The sequence below is a fragment of the Pneumocystis carinii genome (assembly GCF_001477545.1).
Source record: "Pneumocystis carinii B80 chromosome Unknown supercont1.7, whole genome shotgun sequence".
NCBI lineage: Eukaryota > Fungi > Ascomycota > Pneumocystomycetes > Pneumocystales > Pneumocystaceae > Pneumocystis > Pneumocystis carinii.
In genome coordinates, this window is record NW_017264719.1 from 312,067 (window position 1) to 328,716 (window position 16,650).

The 16,650-nt window shown below is 26.7% G+C and overlaps 11 protein-coding genes across 11 annotated transcripts; 6 read left to right on the top strand and 5 right to left on the bottom strand.

Moving 5' to 3' along the window:
- The first annotated feature begins 98 nt into the window (after positions 1-98).
- On the top strand, positions 99-2,734 carry T552_01759 (hypothetical protein). The gene is made up of 17 exons (XM_018370326.1): positions 99-237; positions 282-453; positions 497-556; positions 601-657; positions 697-941; positions 984-1,061; positions 1,108-1,237; positions 1,278-1,395; positions 1,438-1,503; positions 1,546-1,598; positions 1,644-1,817; positions 1,864-1,877; positions 1,925-2,008; positions 2,050-2,090; positions 2,137-2,295; positions 2,345-2,461; positions 2,506-2,734. The coding sequence occupies exons 1-17, from the start codon at positions 144-146 to the stop codon at positions 2,686-2,688; spliced, it is 1,845 nt and encodes a 614-aa protein (XP_018226043.1). The 5' UTR covers positions 99-143; the 3' UTR covers positions 2,689-2,734.
- A 44-nt stretch (positions 2,735-2,778) lies between these two features.
- Positions 2,779-3,307, bottom strand: T552_01760 (hypothetical protein). Its single transcript, XM_018370327.1, has 3 exons — positions 3,217-3,307; positions 3,034-3,168; positions 2,779-2,991 (listed from the first exon to the last, which is right to left on the bottom strand). The coding sequence occupies exons 1-3, from the start codon at positions 3,262-3,264 to the stop codon at positions 2,824-2,826; spliced, it is 351 nt and encodes a 116-aa protein (XP_018226044.1). The 5' UTR covers positions 3,265-3,307; the 3' UTR covers positions 2,779-2,823.
- Positions 3,308-4,898: 1,591 nt separating this feature from the next.
- T552_01761 (hypothetical protein) lies at positions 4,899-6,033 on the top strand. Its single transcript, XM_018370328.1, has 4 exons — positions 4,899-4,920; positions 4,971-5,369; positions 5,412-5,658; positions 5,702-6,033. The coding sequence occupies exons 2-4, from the start codon at positions 4,994-4,996 to the stop codon at positions 5,985-5,987; spliced, it is 909 nt and encodes a 302-aa protein (XP_018226045.1). The 5' UTR covers positions 4,899-4,920; positions 4,971-4,993; the 3' UTR covers positions 5,988-6,033.
- A 40-nt stretch (positions 6,034-6,073) lies between these two features.
- Positions 6,074-7,920, bottom strand: T552_01762 (hypothetical protein; the record flags this gene model as incomplete). Its single annotated transcript, XM_018370329.1, has 9 exons — positions 6,074-6,398; positions 6,449-6,597; positions 6,644-6,748; positions 6,796-6,939; positions 6,988-7,125; positions 7,278-7,371; positions 7,414-7,461; positions 7,510-7,705; positions 7,755-7,920. 9 exons carry the CDS (start codon positions 7,918-7,920, stop codon positions 6,074-6,076), a joined length of 1,365 nt encoding a protein of 454 aa, XP_018226046.1.
- Positions 7,921-8,286: 366 nt separating this feature from the next.
- On the top strand, positions 8,287-9,875 carry T552_01763 (hypothetical protein). Its single transcript, XM_018370330.1, has 5 exons — positions 8,287-8,452; positions 8,500-8,793; positions 8,841-9,153; positions 9,196-9,433; positions 9,480-9,875. Exons 1-5 carry the CDS (start codon positions 8,333-8,335, stop codon positions 9,829-9,831), a joined length of 1,317 nt encoding a protein of 438 aa, XP_018226047.1. The 5' UTR covers positions 8,287-8,332; the 3' UTR covers positions 9,832-9,875.
- Positions 9,846-10,660, bottom strand: T552_01764 (small COPII coat GTPase). Its single transcript, XM_018370331.1, has 4 exons — positions 10,492-10,660; positions 10,405-10,444; positions 10,014-10,359; positions 9,846-9,950 (listed from the first exon to the last, which is right to left on the bottom strand). The coding sequence occupies exons 1-4, from the start codon at positions 10,612-10,614 to the stop codon at positions 9,890-9,892; spliced, it is 570 nt and encodes a 189-aa protein (XP_018226048.1). The 5' UTR covers positions 10,615-10,660; the 3' UTR covers positions 9,846-9,889.
- A 677-nt stretch (positions 10,661-11,337) lies between these two features.
- Positions 11,338-12,156, bottom strand: T552_01765 (hypothetical protein). Its single transcript, XM_018370332.1, has 2 exons — positions 11,425-12,156; positions 11,338-11,381 (listed from the first exon to the last, which is right to left on the bottom strand). Exons 1-2 carry the CDS (start codon positions 12,112-12,114, stop codon positions 11,346-11,348), a joined length of 726 nt encoding a protein of 241 aa, XP_018226049.1. The 5' UTR covers positions 12,115-12,156; the 3' UTR covers positions 11,338-11,345.
- A 148-nt stretch (positions 12,157-12,304) lies between these two features.
- Positions 12,305-14,756, top strand: T552_01766 (hypothetical protein). The gene is made up of 2 exons (XM_018370333.1): positions 12,305-13,428; positions 13,479-14,756. The coding sequence occupies exons 1-2, from the start codon at positions 12,339-12,341 to the stop codon at positions 13,865-13,867; spliced, it is 1,479 nt and encodes a 492-aa protein (XP_018226050.1). The 5' UTR covers positions 12,305-12,338; the 3' UTR covers positions 13,868-14,756.
- Positions 13,387-14,761, bottom strand: T552_01767 (hypothetical protein). The gene is made up of 3 exons (XM_018370334.1): positions 14,499-14,761; positions 14,275-14,449; positions 13,387-14,227 (listed from the first exon to the last, which is right to left on the bottom strand). The coding sequence occupies exons 1-3, from the start codon at positions 14,713-14,715 to the stop codon at positions 13,879-13,881; spliced, it is 741 nt and encodes a 246-aa protein (XP_018226051.1). The 5' UTR covers positions 14,716-14,761; the 3' UTR covers positions 13,387-13,878.
- Positions 14,762-15,018: 257 nt separating this feature from the next.
- T552_01768 (hypothetical protein) lies at positions 15,019-15,983 on the top strand. The gene is made up of 4 exons (XM_018370335.1): positions 15,019-15,068; positions 15,116-15,213; positions 15,262-15,520; positions 15,568-15,983. The coding sequence occupies exons 1-4, from the start codon at positions 15,052-15,054 to the stop codon at positions 15,947-15,949; spliced, it is 756 nt and encodes a 251-aa protein (XP_018226052.1). The 5' UTR covers positions 15,019-15,051; the 3' UTR covers positions 15,950-15,983.
- A 146-nt stretch (positions 15,984-16,129) lies between these two features.
- On the top strand, positions 16,130-16,630 carry T552_01769 (hypothetical protein). Its single transcript, XM_018370336.1, has 3 exons — positions 16,130-16,366; positions 16,414-16,518; positions 16,564-16,630. Exons 1-3 carry the CDS (start codon positions 16,162-16,164, stop codon positions 16,590-16,592), a joined length of 339 nt encoding a protein of 112 aa, XP_018226053.1. The 5' UTR covers positions 16,130-16,161; the 3' UTR covers positions 16,593-16,630.
- Positions 16,631-16,650: the final 20 nt, after the last annotated feature.

A 16,650-nucleotide genomic window follows, 5' to 3' on the forward strand; every position in this document is an offset into this window, starting at 1 on the left:
CGTTCTATTTTCTCGTTTTTTAATCAATTTTCCCTTCAATTTTAACTTTCAAATTTTTCAACTTTTTTTTGACGTTCAGCTGTTAACCTCAAAAATAATGATCATCAGAAAACCAGAGATAAAATGATAAAACCAGGCAAAAAATGATAAAAACAGACAAAAAAAAGGGAAAATATGGAGCTTTAAGATCATTGGAATCTATTCCTGACTTTTATGTTGATTTCTGCAATATTAATGGTAAAATTAAAAGTTTAAACAAGTAAGATAACTGAAGAAAATAGATATAAAAGAGTATGAAAAGTGCCTTTTTTCATCAGAAACATTAGAAACAGATGAGGAGATTATGGAATCAGTTGATGAAAAGTGTCCAGTTTATGAATATGTTCAGAAATATAAGAAAATAGAGTATAATAAAATTAGAAAAGGAACGGACGAGAAACGGGAGGGATTTATGTAAATAAAGAGGAGATATGATGTATTTTAACTGTGGTAATAGGCATTATCTTCTTCGATGGCCTATAGTGATATTTATTTTTGGATATCTTTTTGTTTTGTTGTAAGATTTCATTAAAAGTGGAATTAAATGATTTAAAAGGGCAGAATTTTATATATAATAACGCGTTTTTATATATCGTTATATGAGGGATTGTATATATGGTGGGGTTATGTATATTAATATTTTTTCTTATTATGTAGGAGAGGAGAAAGACAACGTCTTAGAAAAAGGCTTTATACGGCAGAATCGTACGCAGAATGGAAGAAAGCGGCATTAGAACTTGATAGATTTCTTGGGAATGATAAATGGATGGAAGATCCGCAGTTTGATTATTATGATTACCAATTAATTAGTAAAGTGTCAAAATATTTGAAAACATATAGAGAAAATGAAGATATAGAAGCTCTTAAGAGTGCATTAGAAACATGTATCAAGCCTAATTTTGGTAATTTTTTGTTTTAATAGAAAATTTCTTATTTCTTGATAGGAGGCATAGAAAACCCGTTACTATATAGCCAAACATATTTTGGGACAAAATACTTAGCTGAAGGTTATATAACTGAAGGTAGTTATTTCTTTTAAAAGAGATGATTTATGTTTAGATTTTTTAGTTGAAAAATGTTTAAAATATATAATTAATACTTCCAAAATTTCAATTGAAGAGAAACGATCTTTTTTTGAACATTTAACTAAGAATTATGGGAATTCTGCATTATGTTTATCTGGGGGTGCTACATTTGCGTACTTTTCTACATTTTTTTTTCTTCTTTAATATTACTAGTTTTTATCATCTAGGCGTAATCAAAGCATTGCTTGACACGAAACTTCTCCCAAACATAATTACGGGAACTAGTGGAGGTGCTTTGATTGCATCATTGGCCTGTACACGTACTGATGAAGTATATATTTGATTTTACTCAAAACATATTTACAAGAATTAGGAACTTATGGCTCTTCTTGTTCCAGAATTATCACACAAAATTACAGCATGTAACGATAAAACACTTGTATATGTTTTTATTTTTAGTTTTTCTTATTAATCTTTTTAGACATGGTTAAAAAGATGGTGGAAAACAGGCGCAAGATTTGATGCAGTGGATTCGTATTAAAATAATTTATACATTATTAAATGTTAATTGACATTTAGTGCTGTTCGCTGCACATGGTTTACTAGAGGAAGTACTACATTTATAGAAGCATATAAAAGAACTGGTAGAATATTAAATATATCGGTAATTCCTAATGATATTCACTCTCCTCCAAAACTTTTGAATTATCTTACTGCACCTAATACTGTGATATGGTCTGCATTAATAGCAAGGTTTATAATATATTTATCATTTTTAATATATTTTAACTTTTATTAGTGCTGCTATTCCTGGTTAATTTTTAATAGTTGAAATTAAATTATAACTAATTATGCAAAAGGAATTTTAAACCCAGTGCCTCTTATGTCAAAAAATTCTGATGGTCAATTAATTCCTTATAGTTTTGGTAATAAATGGAAAGATGGTAATTTTAATTATTATTATAAATTTAAAACTAATATTTAGGATCATTACGAACAGATATCCCTACCCACTCATTACATATAGTAAAATACAGGAAATAAGCCTTAAATAATATTTAATATTTTATAGTATTTTGATGTCACATATTCAATAGTGTCTCAAGTTAATCCTCACATAAATACTTGGTTTTTTTCACCTAGAGGTTCAGTTGGTAATCCTGTAGGCCATAGAAAAGGTAAAGGATGGAGAGGAGGATTTCTTGGTAGTGCCATTGAACAATATCTTAAGGTATGTACTCCATAATTATATATATATATATATATCACTTTAATAAAAGCATGATATGTTCAAATGGCTTCGTTTACTGAGAAATCTCGAACTTATGCCTAGACCTTTTGGCCAAGATTGGGCTCACATCTTTTTACAAAAATTTGAGGGAAACATAACAATCCTAGTAATTTTTATCTTGTCTATTAATTATAACTTATCATTTATAAGCCAAAAACCATAGCATCCGACTTTTGGTATATATTAACTGATCCTGATGAAAAACGCCTTAACCGAATGATACTTTATGGACAAAAAGCTACTTTTCCAAAATTATTATTTATATCCCATAGAATGAAAATCGAAAAACTTATTGAGCTTGGCCGTCTTTGTACACAATCTCCATATACATAAAGACCTATTCAAATAATCCATTCTGCACATAATTAGGTAAAAAACAAAACAATAAAACTATTCCTTCAGTTAAGTTGCATTTTTTTACAAAAAAAAAACACAGGTAGTAATATAAATAAAAAATACTAATATATCTTATATTTCTTTCTGTTCAACTTGTAATTTTTTCAAAAACATTTCTACTTTTTTCCAGTGCTCTATGTTTTTTTCTTTAGCAAAATCTTGCAATTTAGGAATTGTATTAATAGGAACTTGGGCTTCTTCCAATGCTTTTACTTGATTTCTAAGCTGAACTGAAACATCCTTCTTGCTTATTAAAAAATACTTATTAATCTTTAAACACACCTCCAATAACTCCATATATTTTTCAACATGAGACTGAAATGCATCTTTTAATAATGATTCTTCTTCTTTTGTTGTAGATTTCTTAACAATTATTTCAATGGCTAATCCTCCTTCTCTTAATAAACTTGAAATTTTCTTTAAAAAAAACATAAGAAAATAACTTAATCCCCCATAAAAATATACCTTTTCAATCTCATTAAGCTGCTTTAAACGGCTTTGCACTTCATCCATTCTATTCAATTCCTAATAAACTAAAATATATCTTAAAAATTCTAATATCCTAATATTAAGATATTTAAAACAAGATTATATATTGTCTAACAAAGAATTTATAAAATATTAAGAAACAAGATGTTTTAAAAAGTATTATTAATATATTTTCTAATTAATAGCTAAAAAGTAAATATTTATATTAATTAAAATAAAAAATAATTATAATCAATTGAATATAGCTCTAAAAATATTTAAGATTAAATTAATAATCATATTAACATTTTTAATGACTATTTTTAATGAAATTGTTTTTTGATCAAGAAATATCTTTTTTTTTTGAATTTCTTAGTACTTTTTAAAAAATAAATGAATTTTTTAAAGCTTTGTTCAAAGATATCTCTATTATATCTTTTTTGTATTTATTCAAGACAATTTCTGTTATTTCTTGATATATTTCTTAATATATTTTTTACTTGTTCATATATCAACTTTTATATCTTATATTTTTTTTTAATAAATAATGTAAAGATAGATCCAGACTCTAAACCTTTCTAATCAATGATAATTATAGAAAAGATCTAAAGCTTCTTTTCATCCTGTAAAATACTTTTCTGGACATTTATTACCAAAAATCCTTTATATATACTTTTTTTTTGAAAAATATCCAGTAAAGAGATTTTAAGAGTTTCTCTTCATCTTTATTCAAAAACTCCATATAATTCATATCAATTGTATATTATTTAAAATATTTTGTTCTAATTTAGAACAAAAAGTATTGTTCATATCTTCTATAGTAATTAATTCCATGAGATAAAAACATCTACACTTCTTCTGCAGATATAATACAAATATATACTATCAATTGATATAAAATAATGGTCCTTTATGTCTTTATAGTCTAGATTTCTTAAAAATATTGGTCATTTATCTAATTTTCATTTTTCTGCTTAAAAATCAACCAATTTTTAAGCAAAAAAAAGAGATACAAATAACAATTAAAAAATATTACATTTCTATAGTAAACAATCTAATATATACATTTTTTTTTAAAGAAAAACTAAAGAAATATATATTTCTATAATTTTTTGAGGTTTAATCTCTATAAAATCGACGTCAGATCTTTGGTATAAAATATTCAGGAATAAAAAATCCCTAAATAAACCAATAAAAGATCTCTAAAAACAATTTCTTATTATTTTTTTGATAAAGAATTGATGTTTTCCAATTTTCCAGGTTTTTTTTGGAGATTTATTGACAAAGATTCATTAAAAATAATTCAGACAAAAAGTACTTTTAATTATAGTTTTTTTTTGAAGAAAAATTAAAAAAACACTAGGAAATAACATTCTGCTTAAGAGAATGTATCATAAATGCTTTTTTTTCCCAGAAAAAGGACATAAATTATCAAAAAAATCATTAAATATGTTTTTGAAAAATGGTTTAATAAAAAACCTTAATACAGGTTTATTTATTTCGTTTTAGTAGTTCTTACATGGATCAGATAAATCTATTTTTAAGAGGGGATTTTTTAGAATCAAATCGCCAAAAGTTTTAATGTATTTTAATACTTTAAATCATGGAATTCTACCAATTAATGTAGTAAATCTTTAAGCAAAAGAAGTATTTGACATATTTAGAACATGCCAGAATATGTATATATTAGGAACGGAATAAGTATGAGAATTTTAGAAGAATTGGACTATACTTTGTTAACAAATATAAAGATAAATTTCAGTTACAAAAAAAAATGACTATATTTACGAATAGAATAAACAGAAATGATATTTCAGCAGAGAATATTATGAAAGATAGATTGGAAAACCCAGTGACAATTTCATCGCCAGCTGTTCTTTCTTTAATTAAACATTATAATATTACTAATCCTTTTGAAATCAAAACAACAGGTCCTCAAGGAAGATTGCTAAAAGGAGATATTCTTGCATATGTCGGCGCAATAAATAGAGATTTTCCTTTAAAATTAGTAAAAATTATTGAGGAAAAAGAAAAGTTAGATCTTAATAATCTAAAAATAAAACCAAAACAACCTATAGAAAATTCATTTATTTCAATAATTATTCCTGTTTCTCTTAAATCTTTTTTATCAATGAAAGAAAGTGTTAATGGTATAGAATCAATATTAATATAATATTCTTACAAAAACTTAGAAAAATTAAATATTAAAATGGAACTTTCGGATTTAATGAACAAAGCTATCTACAAGGGAACCCAAAAAGTACCTTCTATTTTTCTTAAAAAACCATCTACACAAGAAATTTTGTTTTCTAATGTTTTAGGAGAAATTCCAAAATATTATGACTGTATAAATCTCAATATAAATGATAGAGACTTCCAAATTGATTATATTAAAGATGAGAAAACAAAAGTGTTATGGGCATCACCTAAAATTATTCGGTGATTTTATATCTATTAATTAGTTCTATATTAATTAATATAGTTTTGGAAATATAATATTTCCTTCCTCTATATCATTAAGTTTAGAGGAAATTCTTGAAGTTCCAAAACAAAATTTAAAAAAGCCTAAAGAAAATTTAGATATAATAGATTTTTTAGCAGGAAATATATTCGATAAATCATCTATGTCTACCAAAGAAAAATACACTAACTATACAATATTTATAAGGATAAAACTGGATAAATCTTACACAGATATTCATGTTGCGAAGACTTTTATTAAGGAATTAAAAAGCTACATCGAAACTCCAGAAACCTTATTGTTATAAGCTAAATTTATTTTATGATAAGATATTTTTAAATTTAATTCATTTATTACATGCAATCAACAGAACTTATTTCATAAAAAAACAATTCATGTATTTTTCTTCTCAGTCTTCATTGTTATATCTTCATTAATACCTTTTTCTAAGGTAAAACTATTGTCAAAATATTGATTTGGATGAGAAATACTTTCTTGTAAAGAACCAATTGAAGGATGTGTAAATTCAAATACTTTCGTACATGCAATATGATAATGTTTTTCAACAACAGCCTCATTAATTTCTTTCAAAGCTTTTGAATCACGAATTCCCATACTTTCTAAAGAAGCATTTAAATTTTCAATAGAAAAATGCCGAAATGGACAACCATGAGAATCACCTGTACCTGGTTGAGGACCAGTAAGGATCTGTTGACAACTTTATTTAAAATTAATTTTTAACTTGCAATTCACATAAATAATAATTACCTATAAGGTTTATAATTTCTACGATTGCCTTCAAGTCCATAACTGTGTCTTACATTATATCTATACTCCTTATTAAACCTTTCATCAGATGTATTTGAAAAGCTTTTTCTCCAAAATACTAATGCTTCTTCAACATCTAAACCAATTCCCTTAATATTATAAGCATTAATGTATGTTCTTCGAGATAAAATATACTTTCAAAAATAAACCATATTGAAGTCTTCCAAAATATTTTAAGTGTTTATCCTTTCTCAAATTTAAATGCAAATTACGTTGACATAATGGAAAATGTTTAACAAGCTTTATCAAAATATTAAAGCAATGTAAAGAATCGCATGCGTACTTACAAGGTCTATTTGCGACGCAGTAATACTTCCAATAGTAGCAATTGTACTGGAATATTCCGGTGCTGAAAATCCTAAACTTAAATGATTTAATATAGGCAATAATCGATCATCTTCATCAAGACGAGGTAATATTCTAGCTGTTAACTAAATAATATAAGAATTGATAAATAAATATTTTAATCATTTTAAAACCTCCAAAGATTTTTCTAAATTTAAAGAAAATTCTTCAGAAATTAAACTTATTTGTTCTGATATAGGCACATAGGCTTTGCCTTTTTCTAGAAAAACTTTACGTTTTTCTACCAAATCACAAACCTTATCAAAATCCACCTATTCTATCATTATTATTATCTTTTAATATATAATAATTATTTCCTTAAAAAAGGACTCTTTTTCAATATTTCTTTGTAAGGAATCACTCAATTTATCCAATTTAGATCGTTTTTCATCTTCAGAAATCTTAAATGTATTGTTAAAAAAACAAAAAATTCAAAAAAGATAACCATTTCCCAATCAAAATTCAAACTATTTATAAATGCAAATCTTTCCTTGGCATCATCTTGTAAAAATCGAAGTCTTCAAAAACATTATTTAATGTTAAAAAAAAATACACCAAACTTAAATAATGTCATCTCCGCCCTTATAAAACGTTTCCTAAGCTCTTCTCTGAAAATTTATAAACTTTATATCTCCTTATTTAAAAAAATAGCTTACGATCTACAAAATGCTAATCTTAAGATATAATGACTATAATGATCCTTTTTTCGTTCTTGATCCAAAATCGCCCCCTTCAATGACTTAGACATATTACTACTAAGAGGTAGATGCTTTTCAATCAATGGTTTCAACATAATATCCATTTCTTTAAGAGTTTTATTTCGAAAAAGCCCTGATTCAATTTCACTAAGAACTATCCAATTTTTTATAAAAATTATCCCTCAAACACACACATTCCTAACCATATAGTCTATCAATTGCCCAATTCTCAAATTCCTCAATAGTTATCTCCTCTCTAGGCGTCTCAAGATAAAAATTAAGACGATATGGATATTCATTATAACGTAAAACATGTACATCAAATTTCTCATTATTTTTACTTATTCTCTTCTTATTTGATCTAAACATCTTAAATAAAGACTAAATTTATGTATAAATTTCTGTAAATATTTTTAAAGGTTTATCCACTGGCTTATAAATTTACTTAATTTTTCTAAGATTAAGGTCATCGTATATTGTTGCTAGAGCAACCAGCAACCTCCAAAAAAATAAATTGAATTTTTTAGGCTTAAAAAGGTCTTTTAGAGGGGTATAAAAGGGATTTTATAGAGTTTTAATGGAGTTTTTGGAATAAATGGATATTTTTTGATATATTTACTTTTTTTTTGCGCTTAAAAATACGAAAATTTGAGGATTTTAATTAACATCTAATCTGTATATTAAAACAATTCTATATTTATTGACCAGTATATATTTTGGACGTTATTATACAACGGAAAAACAGGTTTTAAAGGGATTTAGTAGTGGTTGAAATATTATAATGACAGAGTCAACGATTAATGTAGAAAATGACAATTTAATTATAGACGAAAAGGTTAAATTGACCAAAAAAAACAACATAGTTGCTAGTATTTTCAATGAAAATCAATTTTTTACAGCAGTAAATTGATTTATATTGAAAAAAAAGATGCTAATGAATTTTTGAAGGGATTAGGATTAATGGGGCTAGGTACAGGATTGGCGCTTTTTCGTCATGGAATTATTCAATCAATGCATTTAGCTAAGCGTTATTTTACAGTTTCACTTGAGATTTCATCTAAAGATAAAAGTTATTTATGGGTTCTTCATTGGATATCATCACAAAAGTTAACAAAACGTATGCATCAATATTCAGTTGAAACAATGTATAAACAGCACGACAATGGAAGTTCAAGTACTACATTTAGCCTTATTCCAGGCCATGGGAAACATTTTTTTAAATATAAGGATGCATGGATTCAAGTATATAAACAATAATTAATTAATTTAATATATCAATTTTTATTTAGTTTTATCGGGAAAGAGATGGAAAAATGATTGATTTATCGACAGGATCACCTTGGGAGACGATAACTTTAACAACATTGTTTGAAGATCGAAAAATATTTACCGAATTACTTGAAGATGCACAAAATCTTGCCATGAAAATACAACAGGGAAAAACAGTCATTTATACAAGTTGGGGTTCTGAATGGCGTCCTTTTGGACAGCCAAGACGACGTAGAATCCTAGAAAGTGTTATACTTGATAAAGATGTTAAAGAACAAATAATTAATGATATTAAAGATTTCTTAAATAGTGGAGATTGGTATTTACAACGAGGTATTGTTTTTGCGTTAAATCTTTTTTGTTTAAATTTTTAAGGTATACCTTATAGAAGAGGCTATTTATTTTATGGACCACCTGGCACTGGAAAAACATCGTTTATACAATCTATTGCAGGAAAACTTGAATACAACATATGCTTATTAAATCTTTCGGAGAAAGGCTTAACAGATGATCGTCTTAATTTCTTACTAAGCAGTGTTCCTACAAGAAGTATAATATTATTAGAAGATGTAGACTCTGCTTTTTCCAAACGTGAACAAGCAGAAAAATATGGGTATTTTTATTTTATTTTATTCCAAATTATAATTCTTTAATTCTAGGAATAATATTACATTTTCTGGTTTTTTAAATGCACTCGATGGTGTTGCTTCTGCTGAGGATCGAATTATTTTTATGACAACAAATCATCTAGATCAATTAGATTCTGCATTGATTCGTCCCGGACGAGTTGATGTTTTAAAATATTTCGGCTTTGCGACGGATTATCAAATTCAAACAATGTTTTTAAAATTCTACGAAAACAAAAATAAAGAGGCAAATATTTTTCTGGAAAAAGTAAGAGCGACTGGTGTACCAGTTAGTACTGCTGCATTACAAGGACTATTTATTTATAGCAAAGGGGATCCACAACGTGCGATAGAAATGATTCATATATTGAATGAAATAAGCTAGCACATTCAACTTTTATATTTGATTTTATACAAAATCCTTCACTTTTTTTTGTCTAATTTTAAACATATTGACTTAACCATCTAAATCCATCACCATATCCTTGTCTCATAACTACTGAACTAATTTATAGTTATAAAAAATTAATCAACACTTATCATGCACTAGAATATGCAAAAACTTACCACATAAATACTTCAATTGGTCGTATATTTTCAACTGACGTCTTTCCTTTCCCTGTCGTCTGGAATAACCCTAATGTCACACGCAATTCTTCTTCTGAAACCGCACCCGGTGCATCAATCTTATTTCCAAGCACAAGAAATGGCACTCTTGACAATTCTTCAATAGAAAGTAAAGCATCTAGCTCTGCTTTTGTTTCCAAAAATCTCTCTACATCCGACGAATCAACAAGAAAGACAATTCCATCCACTTCTGGGAAATAATCCCTCCATAATCTTCTGGCTTGTTGATGTCCTCCTAGATCAAATGTCGTAAATAAACAGTTTCCAATAGCTAATTCTTCACTAGCTAATTCTCTTATAAAATCTTTTCCTTAGATTCCTACTAACTTACTCGGATGTAATGTAGGTTGAAACGTCGCCAATCTGTCATTCTATAACATATTAATCTTGTTTCTTATTTATCTATATCTAATCTTACCTTTAGCATATGTAATAATGTCGTTTTTCCTGCATTGTCAAGACCAAGAAATAACAGTTTTGCATGTTTATTCATCAATCCAAGGCTCGCAAGGATCTCATAAAACCAGTTAATAATAAACATTTTTCTGACGTTTTATTAAAGGCTCTGACGATCGGCCAGAAAATAGCTGATGGTTCTGAATATATATAGAAATATAAAAATATAAAAAAAAAAGATAAGAAAGATAGATTTATAAAGAGAAGAATCTATTAAATTTGTTAATGATTTTTGTTTTGTAAAAAAGAGGGTTTAATTATATGTAAGTCACGTGACATTGATCGGAGTTTTAAGATATCGGAGTTTAAAATATGAAAAATATATAAAAGGGAGAAGGAGGATTTTAATTCTTTGTCTTTGTAAGTGAATTTATTTGATTAGAGAGAGTGTCTAATTGATTAGGTGCAAGGGTTTTACGCTTAACAGTGAAGGTTCGCCTGAGTTAGTGTTTTTGCTAGTGTAAGTTTTAAGTTTTTTATGGTATTTGAATATTGATAATTTATAGTGAAAACTACATTCCCTGACCGCTCTTACTGATTTAGTTCAGTAAGGAATCTTTGGAAAAAAAAACATCCTGTTGAGTGGCAGGACGCTTTTTTTCACCGATTTTTTATTGGTGATTACCATGATTGGTATTGCCAATGAATCATTTGTGATAAGGGGCGTCTTTTGTCTTTAAATGGGTATATAAAGTATTAGGATTGATTTCAAGTCTTTGGATGTTGAATTGGTATTATTTTTATATGGAATTGAAGGTTTAAAAGCTATAGACATGGATTTATAATGTGTTCTTTTCAAATCATTTGATATTAGTATTATGAAGATTTTGTTTTCTCGAAATATTCGAATTCCTAAAGATATTAAGTTTAAAATATAAACTTATTATTATCTTACTTTGATGCTTACTTCTTCTTCTATATCCATTACATGTTCAACTCCTTTTACATCGGGTATATAATGCATAAGCATGTTTTCTATACCATTCTTTAAAGTCATAACAGATGAATTGCATGTTTTGCAAGCGCCCTTAAGTTTAAGAAGAACCTTTCCATTATTATAACCTTTATATTCAACATCTCCCCCATCTTCTTGAATAACAGGACGAATGCGTGTTTCTAATAATTCCTTAATCATAGAAACCACTTCTGAATCATCTTCTTGAGTCTTTATATTTGAATCTAAATCATGTTTTTGTGGTAAAAAAATAGGTTGACCAGAACTTATATGTTCCATAATAATAGAAAAGATCTCTGGTTTAAGAGGGCTCCATTCATTCTCAGGATGTTTTGTAATAGTTATATAATCAGGTCCATAAAACACATATTTAACACCATCAATAGCAAAAAGCTTTTTTGCAAGAGGTGAAGATATTGCCTGTTTACTATTCAAATATTCAACAGATTTAAAGGATTCAGGTAGAATATTAACGCCAGGAATGAATTTAATTGCGTTTTCATTAGGAGTTTTTTCAGATTGTATCCAAATTGGCCTTTTTTTAGAGTTCAAAAAGGATAATTGAGGAAGAAAAGGAAATAAAGCTGTTTTAGTTCTAAAATTAAGGCGTAAAAAGGTATTTCTAATCATAAATTACTTGTTAATATTCAAGACAAAAATTTAGCGGTTAAAATACGCATAAGTTAGACGATATAGAAACTATAATTTTTCTAAAAAAAAAGACAAAAACAAAGATTAAAGGGCAAATAACATAGGGGAAATTGTTTTTAATGAATATATTATAAGAAATATTTTTTATCCGGCAAATTTTGGTTATTTATATATAATTTCTTGATTATAGCATATTTAAAAAAATGATAAAAATGATGAAGAAAAGGAGTATATGGTCATTTAACAGTGTATATATTAGTATGGAAACGTATTCAAGAAAAAGGGATTTTTTTTTTCCAATATTATTGCCACAATTAAAAAAATATGGTATAAAAAGTGTATGTTCAGGTTGTGGGTCAGAATTTGAAGAGAATGAAAGAAAATATTCATCAAATACTATGTTTAACAAGACAGAAACTATTAAAAGTTTTAATAATTTAAAAAAACAGAGAGAAAATGATATATATAATGAGGCAGTAGCTAATCTTGATGAAACAATGCGTTTAGAGCTTTTAAATACATTTAAACAAGAGAGATTAACAAGATTTCATAAAGAAAAAAAGGTTAAAAAAAGGGAAATATGTAAACGATGTCATAATTTAGTTCATCATTCAACATTATCAACAGAATTTCCTATACTTCCACAGAAATTATCATCAGCAAATTGGTTATCAATATTTTTGAAAGAAAAAAATCCACTTTTGATATGTATAATTGATTCTGTTGATTTTCCTCATTCATATATATCAGAATTGCATAATTTATATGGAAAAATATCACAAATTTTATATGTAATCAACAAAATTGATATAATATGTACAGAAAAAGATATGTTAAACAAAATAAGAGACTATTTTGTCTCAGAAATATCAAAATTAACTCAAATTGCGGAAGAACAAATAAAACCATTTATCATTTTAACAAGTGCTACAAAAGGTTGGGGCATAGATCAATTAATAACATCTATTAACAAATATAAAACCAAAAAAAGCAATATATATTTTATTGGAATGGCTAATGTTGGGAAATCATCTATTATTTCTAGGTTTGCTAGTCAAGCAGGTTATGAGGAGACGCCTACTGTTAGTTTTTTACCAGGAACAACTTTAAATCCAATAAATATAGATATGAACAAATTGAGAAATTTATTTAAAGATGATGGCATAATTATAGATACGCCAGGGATTTCTGAACCGAATAGACAGTTATTTAAACATATTGAATGTAACAAATTGAAATTTTATATACCTAAAAAGAGATTTCCTAAAATAAAACCATTTTCAATAAAAGCTGGTAAGATTAAGAATTATTAAAAGAATTAATAAACGTATTAATATTTTAAGGACAAAGTCTTATAATAGAAAAAATTGTTAGAATTGATTATATAGATACTTTGAAGAAAGATAATCGATTAATAGTTACACCATATACATTTCTTCCAATACATATTACAAATAGAAAGAAAGCTGAACATATTTTTAAAACAACTTCAAGTGTTAATAACATGACTACAGATGATAAAACTTCACTTAATGAAACAAAAATTTTGTATTATAATTTGACAGAAAGTATTGAACATAAAAAACATAAAGATATTGTAATTGCAGGATTTGGATGGATCACAGCAAGAATAAACTATGGAAGCGCTAATATCAAAATCTTTTCTTTAGAAAGTAAGGGTGTTGTTTTACGTAATTCTTTAATGCAATATATAGCATCACAGCATATATAAAAATATAGATATTACCAAAACATTCCTCCCTCAAATCCAATTTTTAATTCCTTTCCAAAAAGATAATCCCAACTTTTTGGGCATTCCAGATTTTCTGCAAGGTCATCAAGTTTACATGCTTTAGCTGTAATTCTTGCCATTCGTTTAGCATCTTCTGTATTATCCCCTTCCATTACATACATTACTAAAGCAGTCATTGAAACATTTTGACTTAGAGCATATTCCAGCAATGGAATAAGTGCACCAGATGAAAATAATTTTGGAAAAACTTTCTTTGATCCTGATATTAGTTTAAGTGTAGAAAAATACTCTGACAATCCCGAAACAGTTTGAAGTGTCGACAAAATAAACTCCTTAGGTCTAAAACGTTATATACATCCTTTATAAAACATTTTTTTATATATTACCCTTCTATTTCTGCATCATTTCTTCTACATGCATCAGTAGACCCTAATACAATAACTTCACAAAATTGTCCTTTCTTAATAAAAGGCAATAAAACTTTTTCAACAAAACTTCTTTTTTCTCCTGGTAATATAGGTGATCTCTGTTGAATAACCGTGATCTTATCATCACCAAAAACTTAATTATTCATGTTTAAATAAAATTCATTTTTTAATTATATTCTTACCATCCAAAGCTGTCGCAATTCCACCATAACATGGCGCACCTGCATCTTCTCTAGGTCCCGCAAAAGGATAAAGTAATGAATTATCAAGTATAGCTTTTCTTGAAAGGCCTGCTGAATGTACAAGAAGATCCACCGCAAGTTGAGGTACATTACCAATTGATACAACCGGAATAACCAATATTGTACCATAAAACATTGAAAACTCTTTATTCTCCATTATTTATGACTAATTATATCTTCTTAATCTCTAGTTTTCGCCTTATCTTATGTCTTATTATTTTTTATCTTTATTCTTTAATATCTTGCTCAAAAATCAACCATTTTTTCTCAAAAAAAATGCAAAAACATTCAAATTTTAATGATATTTTTATATTTTCTAGTTATTTTCCTATAAAAATCATTATTTTCTATGATTATTCAAATTTTATACTAACCTTAACTTTTTGTACGTTGGTCGTTAGGATCGTCAGGATTTTAACCTCATAAAAAAAAGTTATTAGATATTCAGCAATAATACTATTAATATTTCAAAAAAACTATTAAAAACGTTATTATGGTGGATAGATATAGGTATATTTTCCTTTTTTTTGGGTTAAAAAAGGTTAATTTTTGCATAGTTTTTCATTAACTACATTTTCACCAAATGGAAAGCTTGTACAGATTGAATATGCCCTTTCAGCGGTTAATCAAGGCGTAACATCTATTGGTATTAAGGGTAAGAAGCGATATGTTTCTTTTTATTTGATAAAAACCGATAAACAAGCCAAAAATGGGGTTGTTTTAGTGACAGAAAAGAAAAGTCAATCATCACTTGTTGAACAGGATACAATTGATAAGGTATCATGTATTACTCCGAGTATTGGGATGGTATATTCTGGAATTGGGCCGGATTTCCGAGTTTTGGTGGATAAAGCAAGAAAACTTGCACATTCTAACTATAAATTAATATATCATGAATATCCACCAACTCGTATACTTGTTCAGGATTTAGCTAAGGTAGTTCAAGATGCGACGCAATCGGGGTAGGAAAAGTTGTATTTTTTTAAAAAAAAATACATAATATATTTAGTGGTATACGTCCATTTGGGGTATCTATATTAGTTGCAGGATGGGATAAACATAATGGACCGTCTTTGTATCAGATTGATCCGTCGGGTACATATTTTCCATGGAAAGCGACGGCGATAGGGAAATCAGCAACGTCAGCAAAGACATTTCTTGAAAAAAGATATAATGATCAACTTGAACTTGAAGATGCTATACATATTGCACTTCTTACTTTAAAAGAAGGGTTTGAAGGAGAGCTTTCGGAAGATACTATAGAGATAGGTGCAGTTGGACCATCTGTAACATATAATTATGAACCAGAGGATACAGATGAGTCACCATGTCCTCAATTTAGAAAATTGACAAAAACAGAGATTCTTGATTATTTAGAACAAATCTCATAAGTTATATTTTTAATATAATGTTTTCTTTGTTGTATTTTATGTTATAAAAAAGAATATATAAAACTACAACTATATTATCTTAAAAATACAAATTTATATCATAATATTCAATGAAATCAAATTGTTATAGAATATAAATCATATATATATATTATATTCAAACGTTTATAAATGTTTTTATTATAAAATGAATTAACTAAAAATAATTTAATATGGATGAAGATTTTTTAAAACTAGAAAATATTATTTCAAAAACAATTAAATCATTTAAAACATTTATAACTTTAATATTTAACTATACTAATACTAATCTTCATTTTTTAAAAAGAACAAACCAAATAACAATTGATCATTATAATTTAATAGAAAATTCTATAGAAGATATATCTAATAATAGAGAAAATATATCTGATATTTGTATAATACAATATTTAATATACATTTTAACATATTAATAAAATTAGATAAAAATATAGATAATTATTTAGAAAAAATAGAAACTATAAAAAATCAAGTAAATATATTGGAACAAATATCCAATGAATTAAACAAATATTCAAAGGAATTGGGTAAGTTTTATATATTTCTAATATTTACTTTTTCATTCAATCTAGAACTTAAATGCCAAGAATTACTTAAATAAAAATATATCTTCGTTATATAATTATATAAAATAAAAACACAATTATAAGAATAAAACC